The sequence below is a fragment of the Hypomesus nipponensis genome, chromosome 9 (assembly GCF_054491055.1).
Source record: "Hypomesus nipponensis isolate SF chromosome 9, ASM5449105v1, whole genome shotgun sequence".
Classification (NCBI taxonomy): domain Eukaryota; kingdom Metazoa; phylum Chordata; class Actinopteri; order Osmeriformes; family Osmeridae; genus Hypomesus; species Hypomesus nipponensis.
In genome coordinates this window covers 16,149,885-16,166,364 of record NC_140369.1, presented here as the reverse complement: position 1 = coordinate 16,166,364, position 16,480 = coordinate 16,149,885, and the positions used below count along the sequence as shown (strand labels likewise).

The 16,480-nt window shown below is 43.7% G+C and overlaps 4 protein-coding genes across 9 annotated transcripts; 2 read left to right on the top strand and 2 right to left on the bottom strand.

Moving 5' to 3' along the window:
• Positions 1-104: 104 nt before the first annotated feature.
• snrpb (small nuclear ribonucleoprotein polypeptides B and B1) lies at positions 105-2,613 on the bottom strand. The gene is made up of 7 exons (XM_084705374.1): positions 2,474-2,613; positions 1,743-1,894; positions 1,472-1,583; positions 1,188-1,340; positions 757-886; positions 393-518; positions 105-290 (listed from the first exon to the last, which is right to left on the bottom strand). The coding sequence occupies exons 1-7, from the start codon at positions 2,474-2,476 to the stop codon at positions 253-255; spliced, it is 714 nt and encodes a 237-aa protein (XP_084561500.1). The 5' UTR covers positions 2,477-2,613; the 3' UTR covers positions 105-252.
• LOC146273230 (E3 ubiquitin-protein ligase RNF182) lies at positions 2,598-11,132 on the top strand. Of its 6 annotated transcripts, none has more exons than XR_014766615.1 (4): positions 2,598-2,724; positions 8,250-8,382; positions 9,150-10,422; positions 10,513-11,132. XR_014766615.1 is itself a non-coding variant. In XM_084705372.1 (4 exons), the coding sequence occupies exons 2-4, from the start codon at positions 8,342-8,344 to the stop codon at positions 10,576-10,578; spliced, it is 807 nt and encodes a 268-aa protein (XP_084561498.1). In that variant the 5' UTR covers positions 2,598-2,724; positions 8,250-8,341; the 3' UTR covers positions 10,579-11,132. The 6 variants fall into 6 exon arrangements, 5 of the variants coding, with proteins under 5 accessions (XP_084561498.1, XP_084561494.1, XP_084561499.1 ...); XM_084705372.1 differs by having other exon boundaries at positions 9,150-9,849; XM_084705371.1 differs by adding an exon at positions 3,539-3,762 and having other exon boundaries at positions 2,621-2,724; positions 9,150-11,128.
• Positions 11,133-12,414: 1,282 nt separating this feature from the next.
• On the top strand, positions 12,415-14,243 carry LOC146273229 (regulator of G-protein signaling 9-binding protein). The gene is made up of 2 exons (XM_084706200.1): positions 12,415-12,616; positions 13,624-14,243. Exons 1-2 carry the CDS (start codon positions 12,415-12,417, stop codon positions 14,151-14,153), a joined length of 732 nt encoding a protein of 243 aa, XP_084562326.1. The 3' UTR covers positions 14,154-14,243.
• A 103-nt stretch (positions 14,244-14,346) lies between these two features.
• LOC146273228 (ubiquitin-conjugating enzyme E2 C-like) lies at positions 14,347-16,392 on the bottom strand. The gene is made up of 7 exons (XM_084705830.1): positions 16,237-16,392; positions 15,550-15,681; positions 15,404-15,431; positions 15,219-15,305; positions 14,831-15,035; positions 14,653-14,712; positions 14,347-14,547 (listed from the first exon to the last, which is right to left on the bottom strand). The coding sequence occupies exons 2-7, from the start codon at positions 15,648-15,650 to the stop codon at positions 14,510-14,512; spliced, it is 519 nt and encodes a 172-aa protein (XP_084561956.1). The 5' UTR covers positions 15,651-15,681; positions 16,237-16,392; the 3' UTR covers positions 14,347-14,509.
• Positions 16,393-16,480: the final 88 nt, after the last annotated feature.

Here is a 16,480-nt window from a genome sequence, read left to right as displayed (position 1 = left end):
CACAGGATACATTTCTTAGCAGATATTTATTAAACCACCAATATGAACTGGCCACATTTGAATATGAGGCTCATTTGGCCACAGTCAATAAGGCAGGAAATAAATCATTGTTAAAAACAAAATTGTCCATCAGACACTTTATTTAAAAAAAGCAAAAACAAATACAAAAGTCGGAACTATACAATAGCTCAGTGTGACAAATCGGGAAGGAAGGGTGACGGAAAAAACAGCCCTTCAGTCCAGAGGATGGGTTCAGGGTCTAGGAGGGCGCATACCTGGGGGTGGGGGACCTAGAACAGAGAGCAACAAGTCAGCAAGTTTAAACTGCACTGGGTGTTTGTTTGGGACACATCTTATGAGACAAAGCAACACTAGATGAAGGCAATGCTTACCTCTCATGCCAGGGGGAGGTGGTCTCATTCCTGGAGGAGGCATGCCCATTGGTGCACCTCTGCCAGGGGGCATTCCCATTGGTGGCCCCATTGGTGGTCTCATGCCTGGGGGTGGGCCCATCATGCCTAAAATAACAACAACAAAAGTTTACTTTATGTTTGAGTACTTATTGAGCCTGATTACTCAGGGGGCTGAGTATTGGTTGAGGGGCTCAGAGTAATCCTGCTTTCAAATAGCTTCAACATCATCGTTCAGCTGATGAAAATCATCACTGCCAAATCAACCAAGACTCAAAATCAAGTGAGCACCTTTTCAGAATGTCTAAGCAGACACCAAGGAGGCCTCTGGGTACAAGTCTCTTACCAGGAGGAGGTGCACCACGGCCCATTGGGGGAGGCCCTCCCCTGCCTGGGGGGTACTGTGTCGGGGCCCCAGCAATGCTGGCTCCAGCTGCTGCTGCTGCCACTGTTCCTCTGCCCTGGGGGGTCATCACCTTTGGGGAGAGGGGGAGGGGGGGGGGATTAACACAGACAGAAATGGAATCCAGAAAACCACAAACTCCCATGGGTAATGTCCCCAGTAGTTCATCTTGGCTCAGTGTAATCCTGCTCCAATTGGCTTCAACATCATAGTTCAGCTCAATTGAAATCATCCTTGCCAAGGAAAGTGTCATGACTAAAAAGCCCCATGATCTGAACTCTATCCCCACCACACAAATTGAACAAAATTGCAACCCAGATTTCAGATCACATCACTCAAACCTCAAATTTGAGAGACTGGTCATGCCAATGTACCTGCTGTGAAGGCCCTCCTACTCCTCTGACGGGGCCTGCCAGGCCTGCAGGAGCCTGGGGCATGGGGGCGCCAGCAGGGACACCTCTGCCAGCTGCCCTGCCCACACCTGGACCTCCTGCCACACCAGCAAGGGGCACGCGGGCAATACCAGTCTAGGGGGAACAGTTGAGTTAGTCGCACATCTCAATATTCCATTTTGGCCCTCATATCAAATATATATATAGCTTGTGATTTTATAGAAATTGTTCATGATAAGACATGACAGGAAAGGATATAGACTTACATCTTTAGGTGGTGGTCCCTCGACTGTCATGGAGACCAAGTTCTCCCCTCTCAGGAGGACCAAACCCAGCACCCTCTTCTCCTCACGTTCAGGCTGCTTTGAGTTTTTAGGCCTAGTTAGCACAAGAGGGATTAGGTTATTGCTGACACATTTCAGGGAATTGCCCCAAGATCAACCAACCAATACTCATACTTGTATGATATGTTGCCCAAATGGAAAAACATCGATTACTGATGAAGCAATCCACCATCTAGATTTCAAACCCACTTACTTGATCTTTCTGAACTCATCACAGTCGCACAAAATGAGGTTCATGTGTTTGTCAAACGCCTTGAATGTCCCAATAAAGATGCGCCCATCCTGCAGAATGCACCGCATTCTGTAGTCGATGTGCTGCAACATCTTGCTACTCTTTCCAACCGTCTGAAAATAAACACACACACACACACACACATCAGTAACACCATTGAACAAGGTCATTTCCTTGTGTCCACATGCATCCGGATTGATTTTCGGCGACCAGCTTGGTGGTTGAATGCATTGACATTTAAAAACATGGTTCAGGGCTCAGTGTAATCCTGCTTCATTGGCTTCAACATTGTTTAGCTCAAATGAAATCATCATTGCCGAGACCAATTTGATATAGTTACTCATTTGCGAGCAAGCTAATGGGAGCTAGCATCTGGTAGCTAGTCTACGAGTTTAGGTTACTGGTGTAACTAGTGAACTTTCTAGTTTGTTATTAACCATTCCACTTGTACACACGATAACCAATATGCACATGGTCGGAGTTCACAAAAAACCTAACATTTAAGCTTAGCTTACAGCAAGGATATGCTAAATGTTTAAGGTTGTGGAAATGAATGGCTGCAACAATGGCCCTACGTTGCACAGACGTTCTCAATCCCACCGTATTTTCCGACATTTTCAACTTTTGTAATACACAAATAACACCTTAGACAAGCCATATATATTTGAACTATGTCACAGACGACGCCTTACCATGGTTGCAGTTCTGATGGCTCCGATATAGGTCGGATCACGCCACACAAAATCAAAAAATTGACCCGCGAAGCTCCCTGTTTAGGGCTGCCAGGTCCGTCTTTATCTCAAAGTTGAAGGAAATGACGACAGCAGTGCGACCGAACACTATTCCGTTGGTCTCGTTTAATGGCGGTCGCGAAACACACGGATTTTCTCCACACTGCCTCTATGTGGACAAAAGATGAACCCTTGGATTGGAAGTTAAGAAGGTATGCATTTAAACAGGATTTCAAACACCTTTTAGTAAATAATTTCTCAAATATATCAACGCAGGAGAAACATTTAGCCTATCATTCGCTCACATGGTAGGACATTTTGTTCTGGGCTTGTTCACTCTTTCTTTGCGAATGTGTCCTTGTTTTTTTAACCTGCTGAACTGGCGTGGCTAGTGGTGGAAGTCTTTGTAGCCAATAATTGTTGTGGTAAATAGTTGGTAGGTGTTCATTTCTGGTTTACAGGTTTAAAACAAGAGAAAAGTAGCTCCAATTATGTTTTTCTTTGAGGAAGTGTTTGTTAGAAATATGTGGGCTACCCTACTGTGACCAGGACCAACCTAAATCGCGTTTTGTGGTCAAAACCACTTTGCTTATCTGTAAAACTTCACCTGGTGACTGGAGGAGGCTTGAGTATGAATAGGTTTTCTATTTATAACCAGAACATTGAAAATATCCTATTTAGCGTAGTTAATAGGGCAAGTTAATAGGTATGTTTACTAGAGTGAAGCGTGGGCAGTCCTTTGTTTATATGATTGACCCTAAAATCCATATTGATAGGCTGCTGTTGCAAAGCATACGTCGTATTTTCCAGCATGCACAAAAACAGACGCGGTTAGGTCTAGCGTAATGCACAACAAATGATGAGTGATGGAAAGATGTTAAATGAATCAACAGCACACATGCCTGTCTGTGATGTAGGGCCTAAGTAATTAATTGACATTTATTGGGATACCGCAACCATAGGTTGTCCTATAGGTTATGGACTGTTCAAGTCCGTCGCAGCTTGCACTTGTAACTGTTGCCACAGCAACCACTGAGGAGAATTCTGTGCCGGTCCTGATGCTACCGCGCGCTACCGCATTGAGGGGGATGTAGCAGTCAGACTTGGACAGATGGGACCTCGAGATCGACAGTGACTCACCGACAGAGTGCCACAGGGAGGAGAAAGCGTGGCGGCGACAAGACTCATTTATCTTAGACCTTGACGGAAGACACGATCACACGTTTATCAGGTTGTTCTACGGATCATAGGTGAGTGCAAGAAAACTGCGGCGAATTGGTTATTGGTTTAGTGAATCAAGTAGCCTGCTGAATGTTAATGAGGATTGCGACTTTTTCATTAGTGTTGACATTAATTTATCTTAAAGTAGCCTTTAGACTAGTTCTGGCTTAGCAAAAACCTGTTCTTGTTTTGCAAATATAGTAACCAGTTTATGCGTCCTATGCAGTTTAGCCTATATGCTGTGAGTCTGTTGGGTGTATTTACTAAGGTGCCGAGGAGTAGGCAACAGGCCGCCTGACATTTGTTGGTGAGAAAAATGATATCGTTATTTTGCCTAAAGCAACATAAAACCATGAAAACTTATCTCCAGAGCTACTCTCTTAAATGCAATGCCACATTTCAAGATTATCAACCAGCCTGCATCATGCACGTTTTGTTGGCTGAAGAGATTTGTGAATAAACAACACAGGAATTGTATTATTTTCATATCCTGTTATTTACATTTTACTTGTATGCTACTATAATTTTTTGTTTATCTTCTTTGGCCTCCTTGAGTTGGTTAGTTTGTTGCTGATTCAATCAAACAGATCAGAAATAAATGATTTCTTATGGGATGAAAATCAAGTCACAAATTCTAAACCATTCCTTTTGAATTAAACATTTGTATTTAGTTGTCAGTCTATAGCGTAGTTCATAAAGTATACCAGTCAACATACCATATAGGTACATGCAATTGTCAATTGAAGAGGCCATGTCTGCTTCATGCTTGTAACTTGCATTGCAGTATATTTTTCAAAAGTTAGATGGATCACTTATGGGGCCCATTTTATTTCCTTGTATCTATATATAACAGAGATTTGAGTTAGTCCAAGGTTGTGATGCAGGATTGGAGCAGAGAGGTTGGTTGACTGACCAGTCCTCCCAGGTGCAGGCCCTATCAACCTGTCCCATCACATCACATCAACACAGACATGAGGGTGGTACTCTTGAGGCAAAACAAGAGTGTGTCACGTGACATACTGTATGACCAGGATAACTGAAGACTCCAAACCTGTTTCTGTTTGTCCTTTTGTAGACCCGCTGAAAAGACTGAAAGTGTAGTTGTTTTCATTGTTTAGAAATAAACATGGTTTAGTTTCTGATGCAACAAAACTCCACTTCTTAAATATTGTTGACTTTAGCACAGAGACTAGCATTACTAGAATAAGCCTCCCTATATATTGCAGTTTTATATCCTGTGCATTAATTGCTTTGTTAATTTCCCCCTATCGTTTCACAACACTGCCTCTCTCACTGTCGTGCGTAAGACCGGATCTGTGGGGTTCTCCCTTAACGAGGCTGTAGGGACCTGTTATTTCGAAATAGATGAGAATTAAACATCATCATGAAAGATTAATACACAAGGGCTCTCTGTCTGGCATCATTTTTCAAAGCTCCGCTTTGATCGTCCATCTTTTATTCCCTCAGCTCATCGCTCATCTCACACACCATGCACAGGACTTGTCACAGTCGAGGGAGATGCAGAGGGTACCTTCTCAGCATGGGCTTTCATCCACCCATAGGATTACTTACCAGCAAACCTGTTAGCCCATGTGAAAGCATCTTGTGTTTTGATCTGCATCCCACTGAAGATGACTAACTAACTGTCATTGCATTTTGTCAATTTTAGAAGGAAATGTCGCTGTGAAAAACGTTTATTGTTCTGTTCCCTTTAACAGACATGCGTTTGTACCTGTACCTGTAGGTAGTACATGGAAGGCACAGTGACAGTTGTCAGGGAGTAGCTTGAGAGGAGCCAGGCAGAGAGCACTGGCTGCCAAGTAGAGACCAGGGGCAAAGATGGCCCGGTGTTGTTGATCCACCACCACACTGGCTCAGGAGGCCCTCCTGAAATAGCAGGCTTCAGGTCAGGCTCAGTACCACCTTGAACATGGAGCAAACACAACTAAAGGAACCGCAGGATGTCGTGATGGCATCATGAAATATGCGATGGGTGATGAAATAAATGCCCTAGAAGAGGACAGTTATCTTTATGTGGTGGGAAAGGCACACATCAAGGAATTTATTGCTGCTTGACATTTAATTAAACAAAGGTTGATTTTGTCCAGCTTCCAGCTTTATTGGTTTTGTGATATGCTAGTATATTTAAGTTTGTTGAAGAGGCCATTAAATGCAATTATTGCCTGTTTACCTCCTCATCATTCTGCCTGTGTGGAACTCCCCCACAGAACACCACACATACACAGACCCTCATGTTTAAACATACACACGACCAGTAGATCAGTCTATCAGATAAGAACACAAATGTGCTTTGTGTCAGCAGGTGCTCTGCAAATAAGTACACCAATGTCAAATGGACGGAGCGAACATCACTATAAGCAAAGCCATGACTACAAATTCTTCTCGAGTAGCTCTGTTGTCGACACAGCACTCAAGTCAGTGTATGAGTGTTTGAACACGGCAGACGCTGAATGATGGCGGCATTCTTCAACCTGCAGTGTGCCGTGCGTCCCTCTGTAGTGTAAGACAGTAATCTGTTTTGTGGTGGGGTTTCTCTTAGACTGGAAACCACACGTTAATGGCAAACCCACAATCTGGTTTTACAGATCTAAAGAAAGTGGGCCTTCTTGGTTCCTATTTGCTGTTCTTACCCCACTTCTTATTAAGGCTGACAATAGCCCTGTCCAAATATTGGCTCATAGAGAATGATCTATAATGGCCTCATGTCCGCAACTGAAGCTGTTTGGAATCAGGGAAACTTCTGTTTATGCACAATGACCAGCCAGAGAAATATAGACACCGATACACACTCACACATTAGCACTTTACTTCATTATAGGGATAAATATGGTCAGGTCTGTTACAATGCGTCCCTTCAGGATATGGAGGTAATTACATTACAGCAGTGCCTGTCTACAGCCACCTCCATTCCATATTGACCCACTGGCTGTCATTCAAAAATGTGTCTGCATTTATTTATGTAATCTTTAGTTTTTCTCTCCCTAAAGCCTGGGAGACAAACTTGCCACCAAATGTCTTTATCATGATCGGTACTTGTTGCCTGTACCTTTTTATCTATCTCTGCCCCTCTCTTCCTCTCTCTTTCCCTCTCTCACTCTTCCTTTCTCCCTCCTCTCCCCCTGCTATCTCGGATGGAAATGGGGGGTGTTATATAAAGCAGCCTGTGTATCCCCAAGCTGTACAGGCTGGCTATTTATAGGCCCAGCTCAGATTCTAACAACCTGTGCCCAGAAAAAGAAACACAGAACGAGTGAAGGAGACGAAAGCGTTAAAGAATGAGAGAACGAGCAGCGAGAGAGGTGTAATCTATGTTCTGTTAGCGCGCTGGTGAGCTCCGTCTCTCTGCTACCCACTGGTGAAGGCGTTCCTTCCTAAATGACATTCTGATGTGTGAGTCATCGTCTTTGTGAAATAAAGATGAGAGATGGGGAGGGAGGGAGAGGGAGAGGGAGAGGGAGGGAGAGAGGCAGAGAGGGAGAGGGAGAGGCAGAGGGAGGGAGGGAGGGAGGGAGGGAGGGAGGGAGGGAGGGAGGGAGGGAGGGAGGGAGGGAGGGAGGGAGGGAGGGAGGGAGGGAGGGAGGGAGGGAGGGAGGGAGGGAGGGAGGGAGGGAGGGAGGGAGGGAGGGAGGGAGGGAGGGAGGGAGGGAGGGGGAGACGCCTTCCTGCCCCGGTTACGGTGGATGCTTGTTGGCCAGCTACCCAACCCGATGTTTTGATACCTAGCCTAATACAGATACGCAAAGAAGCGCGCAGCTGATCGTGTTTTCTTTCTATCTCCAGCCTCGCATGGATCCACAGGCATCCATCAATCTCTTCCCCCCCCCTCCCTTCCTTTTTCTCTCCCTCTCTTCACACAGGGCTGCCAAGCCCTCGTTTCTATGACATCAGCATGTCTACATGAAGACCCTGACAGAGAGGGAGAGATGGATGGAGAGAGTATGAATTGAAGGGTTAACTGTAAAGTATGCCGGCTTCGTAGCATTGTCAGGTTGGGGGCCATGTTATTGGAGGGCACAGTTACAGCTTTGGACATGGAGGTCCCCCCTGTGGTCGTTATGGGGGAATGAACCACACTAAGAGGATTACTGCTGCAGCATGAATGACATTGGATGACCTACAGCACAAAATAAACATGCTTCTTTATTAAATACACTCTCATGATCAAATGGAATACTTGTATGATTGCTAAAGCATCATTTGGTGGTTTAAATAGTGCCGATTAGAAAACAGTAGAAACCAAAGGACATGCAATAACAGTGCAATTTTCCCTCAGGGATCAATAAAGTTTCTGTCTGTCAATCAATTGAATTATGAATCTATCTATATGTATCTATATAACTATCATTCTAGTGGTATGCACTTTCTTCCTGTATTTCTAAAGATAGACAGACTAGTTCTAACAATATGAACATCACTACAGTGGCAGTACAGTAAAATGCAATTGTTTGTATGGATTTGTTTACCAGTTCATCAGCCCTGTGTGTTTTCTCCCCAGGTGAGAACACAATGCTGGATCTACTCCCCCGATAAGACCACCTCTACACTCTTGTAGCGCCAAAACCAAACTCCAACTTCTCCTCAACATCTATGGATATACAAAGGATGCAACATCTTTGTCCTTTGATACTGTGAGAAAGAGTTACAAAGTCTAAGATGAAAATGTTTTTATCTCCTCACACTGTTAATTTCTTTTCATTGGACTTTGCCTTTAATGAGGACTTTGAAATAAGGGTTGTCTCCATGAAGGGTTGAGATGCATGCTGTAACAAAGGTAGCACCAGATCTGCAGCTGTAAGGTTTGCAGAGAAACAATGAGACCAGTCTGTTTTAGGTTGCTTGGCAGAGGTTGGCATAGGTGTGGGGCCAGTGTAACCTGTTAAATTACAAACGTTGTCTTCCCATTCCTCTGCTGTCAAAAGATAAGCTTGCGCCATTGATATATTCTGCGACAAAAAAAAAACTTTTACATGTATGCATGAACTGTGAACATAGTGAATTCAGGGTATTCAGGATTTTCCAGGGCTTGCCAAAAAGAAATCAGGTAATTTCATTCAATGTTTTGTTGATAAAATATATTTGTAATTTAATGTGAATGTATTTATCAACTATTTCTGTGAAAAGCTGTAAACTACATTATTATCTGTGACTTGAATTAAGACTACCCAAAATTTTGCAATTTTCCAAGTGGAATAACACTCTAAAAGTATGCTACATATCTTCACTCTTGAAAGAATCTTGAATCAGGGACAAAACCAAGAGAGACCATAAACCGCTGTTGAAACTGCTCTAGGATCACTTTGGAACATTAACAGCCACATTCCCCAGCTGCCCAATAACTCCCATCCTCACCTACATTCCTTCCTGGCTCGCTGCTGTGCATCACTTCCTCTCTCAGGATGAGCCAGAAGCTAGAGGTGGAGGCAGGGGAGGGCTGCCAATCTCTGGTGTACACTGTGGAGGAACTTGAGTGTAAGATCTGCTACAACCGCTACGACACACGCACGCGCAAGCCCAAGGTGCTGGGCTGCCTGCACCGCGTCTGTGCCAAATGTCTGAAGAAGATAGTGGAGATGGGCGACTCCTCCCCTAGCCTCATCAGCTGCCCCTTCTGCCGCCATGAGACCCACGTCCCAGACGAGGAGATCTGGCTGATGCAGGACGACAGCAACATCCTGGCCATCCTGACCTACCAGGACCGAGCCAGGAAGAGTGGCTCCGCCCCGGCCGGGGAGGTGCTACTGACCCCCAACAGCCTGGGTGGCGAGGTGGGCGGAGGTGGAGGAGGGGGTGGCTGTGTGACTGGCAGCGGAGACCAATCTCACAGCTCCTCAGACTGTCTGGTCATCACCATCATGGAGGTCCCGGGGGAATCCCAGTCGTCCGACTCCATGAGCATGCTCAACATGGTCCGGCTGTACCGGCCGCCCAGCCTGGACTCACTGCCCTGCCACCTGCCGGTGCAGAAGTGTCGCGCCTGGACCTCGCGGAGCTTCCCCCGCTTCCTGCTGGGTGTGCTGTGTCTCGTCTACTTCAGCTCGTTGCCGCTGGGCATCTACCTGCTGATGATCCAGCAGCTGACCCTGGGCGTGATCCTGGTCAGCCTGGTGCCCACCACCCTGGTCCTCTGTGTCTTCTATGGCTTCTGCCAATGCCTGTGCCATGAGATCATGGAGTCCATAGCCACATAGCACCATTTCTTACAGTGGTGGGTTGGGGTCCATTATAATTTAAAATTGAAATTTAGCTGATGAGAGGAACTGAAAACAACTTATATAAATTGGAGGGATCAAAAACCTCATTTAAAAGCAGACTTTAAAAACTAATTATTAACTAAATTCTGAATGTATTAGGATTTAATGGTAATTAGTGTTGACCCCAACCCCAGCTCATAAGGACTCCATCATCCCGCAACCATAGACCTGGATGGAAATAGTATATGTTTTCACATGCATGAAAGAGATAATGTGCTGCTGATTTAGTTTGCCCAGAACAAAACCATCCCCAAATGCAGACCTTGCACTCAGATCCATCTGGGAAAACAAAATCTGGCACATCCATCTGAAAGAACACATGTCCTATTGACACCCTGGTCTTTCCAAGTACTTACAAATCTCTGGACTTAGCGAGCCCTGTAAAACGCCAAATCGATCACCGCTACCCTTTCCTTTGTAAGATACCTCCCTATCCACCCCAATTTTCCACCTCTGAAAATACCAGCACTTAACTGATATGACTGCTCATGGGTTATCTGTCTGTAGGGCTTTTCTTTGGAGGCAGGGAAGTGGAGAGGCAAGCCTGTGTACGCGAAGGCCCAGCCATCCTGAACGTTTTTCTACAACACAGCTCAACCTGCATCAGACTGCTGTTCGATGTTTGTGTTATTTCTAGTACCCGAATGGGCCTGACTTCGTATTAAGCTGTTAAGATCACTGTCACTATATTGGAGAATATGTTCCTCTATCTTGTACTATAATGGTCCCTTACTGCAGAGTGTTTAATCTACTGTAATGGAACCACCATCTGCTACTCTTGGGTACATTATTTTGATATTCCATAGGTAAAGGATGTATTCAGTCATACAGCATAGTTTCCATGTATACTGTTAAAGTTCCTAGTTGCCTTCGTAAGGCATGTCTGTCCTGAAGTAACTAAACGTTGTATAATGAATTTGTCTGTGGCAATGCAATGGGAATGGACAAACCGCCTAAACTGTTACTAGATATTTAAAATAAATATTCAAAACTATATTGGAAAAAGGATTATTTGATGATATCACTGTCACATGTAATTTCTCCGACAACTGACTCAAAAATTAGCAGTAATGTACTCAATGCAACTGATATCTCAATACATGTCTATCATAATAAATTAAACAACTGGTAAACATGGCATCTTGCATCATCCTAACAAGCGTATACAATTAGACCAGTTTAATTAAAATAGTCCCACAAGAAAATTGGTAACAAAATATTATTCCCTGCAAGCACATCAATGTTCCATCTGATCCCTGGTGAAAAAGTGTACCATTTGGTAAAGTGTGAGTCACTTGACTATGTTCCATTGCCACAGGCTTGCTCTGCTGTCATGCTGACGTTTGGCTACCACAAGGAGCTAATTTTAGTGCAGTTGCTCTGGTGACCTGGCACATGGGAGCAAACTTATGGTACTATAGGATCTCCACATCTTCAAAAAAGCTTTACAAGTAGTTAAACTGTAATTATCACTTGGAAGTAAAGCAAGAAGCACCGGTCTGGCACGCAGCTATTAAAGCCAGATCAAACCGCACATATACTTATAAATGTGCAAATCAGTCACACAATCAATCACAAAAAACAGCTACACATGATTAATTAACACTGAAGGTTACCATTAGAGTTGCACCGAACGACCTCTTTCAATATGTGTTATTAGAAGATTTTTCTGAATGATAATGAGGTGAAGAAGAGGTCTTCCCTATCAGCCATGTGTAAGAGCAGACTGTAAGAACAGAGGAAGATGATCCTGGGCAGCTCCATGAGCCTCAGCTGCTGTGTTTGGCCTAATTGAAATGTGTCTCCCTAATGAGTAGCACCTCCCAAGGCTCCAGCCAAGACACACCGCTCATTGGAGCAGAGGAGGTGCCTAATACTGGGAGGGTGGAGGGATGGGGGGGGGTTATCCTGAAGTTGTTCACTTCGACATTCAGTTGCCCACAGGCCAAACACTTGCCTGTTTGATACAAGACAGACCATGATACCCTGAGGCAGCTCTCACCTTGGAGGTAGGATACATTTTTTGTTTGTTTATCAAACTGTCATTTATCTTAATGTGTTTCCAAACAATTTGAGCTTTATTTTCCAAATGCCCTAGACTAGTAGTTATTTCTACAGTGGATGTTGAAGTCATCTCTAAATCTACAAAAGGGTATGTTGGGAAAGTTATTCAGAATTCAAAATGATATGGTTTTCATAATTTATCAACAGAAAGGCAATGAACAGACAATAAAGATGGCTTGATTGCTCTGATCATTATAAAAATCCCCTTATCAAGTGCCTTTGTGAGAGCAGTTTCTATATTATGCTCAATAGTACTTTGTGGATGTTGCTCTTCTGACCCCGCACTACAGAATTCTGCCCATGCACAGTTTGATCAGTCCCGTCTGACCTCTGTCTTAGCTTCAGATGAATCGGTGGCAGAAGTCCGTGGATGAGATCCAAGCCCGGAGGCGCCAGGTGGCAGAGTGTGAGCGTGCCCAGGAGGCTCTGAGCAAGGTGACTGCCTGCTTCCAACAGTTAGCCAGCTCAGTGGGGAGCAACTCTGATGGCAGCTTCCTGAGGGAGGAGATGGAGGAAACCAGAGGACTGGTGTATAGGATTTGTGCAGGTAAATCAATTTTCCCAAAACAACAGACAATTTCATTCAATACCAAAGTTGCGGTGGAAAAGCTGTATTCTTTAATGCTTTATTTACTTAAATGATCATCGACCATCAAATAAAATGACCTTTGATCATCCACATCCCTTAAATAAGAGACAATTAGTAACTACATTAAACTTTTGATCAAACGTCTACTTTAATTGTTTTATTAATGCACACATAACCTTACTATTATTTTAGTGTTGGCTTGGCACAATTGTTAAATGTTATCGATGATTGCACTCATTATCACTATGAAAAGTATAATGGAACAAAAAACATAATAGATGTGTTGATTTGCCCATTTTTTGTAGCCGTAACAAGCCTTCAAATCAAGCACTTGTACACAATCACTAGACCTGTTTAAAGTATATCGATTATACATTTAATTTTTTCATACATAGGCCTACATGAATAATGAAAACGAGCTCATAAACAGAACAGGAACAAAACACATTATAGTTAATTTTGTGACAAACACAAACAAGTCTGAAAGCAGCCTTACCCTCAGGACAGCAAGGTAACAAATCGTACCTGCTGATCTTGATCCTAATCATACCGGAGCTTTTCTGGCTTCATCATGGACCTTAACGCCCCCCTCACACATCACACACTACACCTGTGTCTTGGTCTTCCTTGGATACTGAGAAAAGAAATACTAAGTCGGGTCATAAAAAATGCGAATCATTTCCGTCATCTGTATTTCAATCTAGCCAAACTATGAAAAACAATACATTTGCAGACATCTTGCTATGCTAGGCTTGACTTAGTCAACTCAAAACTATTCTGTTTGCTGGTGGGTGCAGATGAGAGTGCATCGATAATTCTATGCACGTCTTTGACATTTGCAGGCATCAGAAATAATGCCATAATTAGGATAAATCAACACACCAGAAGCTGGTATGACCACTGCATTAGAAACCACAGTATTGCAGTAGTTCTGACACGTCATTACCCTCCCGTGCATGTCCTAGGTCTCCATCGCAGACTGGTGTCCCTAATGACAGAAATGGAAAAAAGCCAGGAGGACAAGGAGCAGGTGAACCGGCTTTGGGTCATCTTCATCTCAGGCCTGGAGAACTTCCAGCAGGATCTTCACAAGGCCAGTGACCTCATAAACCTCTTTCCCCTGTCCCAGAAGAAAGACCGTCGGGCACTAGTCAACACAGGGGTGTCAGATAGCGTTTCTGGCGTGGCAGCACTCGCAGCCTCCGTTCAGACGCCCTGGCTGACTGTGCAAGTGGAGCAGAGCCCTGACCTGAAATCACACATCGCTCAGGTGGACACCTTGCTCAAAGAGATGCTGCAGAAAGTCAGTGTGCCATTCTGGTCAGTGGAGTCCACTCAGAAGGCCTGGGTTGAGTCTGGATCTCAGGATGATAACCATGACAATCATGGCACTCTGGAGGAGATGATGGAGGTGGAATCACAAGACTCCAAGATGTCTGCATGTTGTCACCCACCAAACTGTAAACTCAGGTGTATGTTCTGTCTACTACACTGACTATAGATTACCAGAACATTCAAAGCAATTAGAACCAGTCCTTTAGTCCTGAGCAAGACGTTTTATATTTCAGTTGTTATTTTCTAACAGAAAACCATTCTAGAGAACAGTAACATTTATTAACAGATTGACACAGTTATCATCTTGAGTACAAAATTATGGATGTTAAACTGCAATAAAGCCAGACACATGATTGTATCAACATTAAAATCTTTATTCACACATCTCATACAAACATGGAAATACTGTACATACACATACCCAGTATTCAAATATACATAATTAGAAGCTGACACCACAGAGAGAAAGAGTTTGACAGATAACAGAAGAAAGAAATTGTGTGGCTGTGGGTCAGCTCAGTTCTTGAAGGTTGAGTGCAAATGAGCTTTGAAGGCTAAGAGGGGAAAAATGCCATTAGATTTAATTTTGTTCCCCTCACTGAATGGTTTGATTAAGGCACATTGCATTTTTTTATATGGCTGGCAATATGCTTGCTTACCTTCCTGGTTGTCCCAAAGCTCAGCTGCACCAGCATTTAACGGACTTTCATTATTGGGCTCTGGGAGTGTGTAAGGGAGAAAAGAAAAAAAAGGTACATGAAAAATGATTTTCCATACACATTCAACACAAGGTTCACCAAGATAAGTGTGTGTCGCTAAGTGGCAACAGATACATACCTCCTAGTAAACTTTGGATGGAGAGGAGGATGGAGCGCACATCATATAGGGCTGACCACTTGTCTTTCAAGATGTCCAGACAGATAAAGCCTTGCTCGTCCACGTTAGGGTGGAAACAGGGGGTGATGAACTTCACCCGAGGGGCTTTGTATGGGTAGCCACTGGGAAACTCCAGTGACAGCTTGTACCTCAAGCCTTCATATACCTACAGTATATAGACATACACTGAGCATTCAAGGAGATGTGTCATGCACACTGATTATGTGGGATAAAGTACGGGTATAAGAGTAAGAAATGCCAAATATACATACACAGCCCCGGAAAATACCAATGGATTAAAGAGAGTGTTTAATGAGGTAAACTGATTAAGTGGAAATGAGCCATCTACCGTTGCTGGAGCTCCATGTATTGTTCCGATCCACTTGAAAAGATTGTCTGATTCTGGAAAGGCAGATATTCCCTTGTCTCCAGACATCTAGAAAACAATGCTACTATAAGAATGTGCAGTGTTTTGATGAATAGACGTTAGACAATGTAACAAAGGAAGCATGCAAACGTAAGGTACATTCTTACCATAAGTGTCATCAGTTCTTGTTGAAGCCTAAGAGAGAAATACATTTAGTTTCGAGGCGAACATGAGGTGTAAGACGTTGCTAGTTTAACTGGGTTAATCAAAAACGCCCACAGGTAATGTAAAACTCGCTAAACTAATCACCCACCTCTTGGAGACGGAGCCCTTGGCTGCACTACCACCGGTTTCGTTGCCTTTCCGAGAGGTTGTTGATGAGGCTGCTGCAGGATCCATATTCTGAGAGGCCATAGCTAGCTAGGTACAGTGCCGTAATTAAATTCTATGGAAGCAATGAAATCAAGATGAGTCACAAATGCATATCATTTAGAGCAAAGTTACTTTTATTTACCCGAGTTAACTAGCGTAGCAGTTGGGTTTGCTAGCATGCAGTTGACTGTCTAGGTGCAGTGCTAGCTAGCTACAGTACTGTAAAAACTAGTGCTAACATTGTCAGTGTTAGTGATGGCTAGCTAGCTAGCAGCACAGTTAGTACCTTGGCTAGGTTTTTTTAGAACACATTTAATAACTACTAGCTAGAAAGCTGTTGTTTCAACGGTAACGAAGGGTTGCTAGACATCTGAAAACGCCACAACATATCTACCTAAACAACATAACCTAACCGATGTCGGAAAAGTAAATCGAGTCACTCAACACCGGCTAGCTAGCTGTAGCTAGCACCGTACAATCAATTCCAAAATCCCTTTGCTGTTTGTACGCATGAGCTTGTACAGCAGTGCTTGCTTTAACAAATCAGCAGCTACATTCTTGTAGTTAATTTCGGCTTCATAGATTAAACAATTTGACACCGCATCTTTAATTCAGATGTAATACTTGCCTGATAAGTCTGATCAGACGTCACCTCCCGAGAGTCCTGACTGTTGCAGTAAAAATTTCAAACTGAGTTTATCCCGCCCCCCTGTTTAAACTTGCTTTCAGAAAACGGTCCCTCCAATCGCAACATCAGGTTTGAACAAAGCACAGCCTTGGCAACCATTTGGGAGAATGCGGTTAACTACACAACTTCCATGATTGGTGTAAACTCAGTTCACGAGTCAGTCAGAAGTTGCTGCATGTTTTAG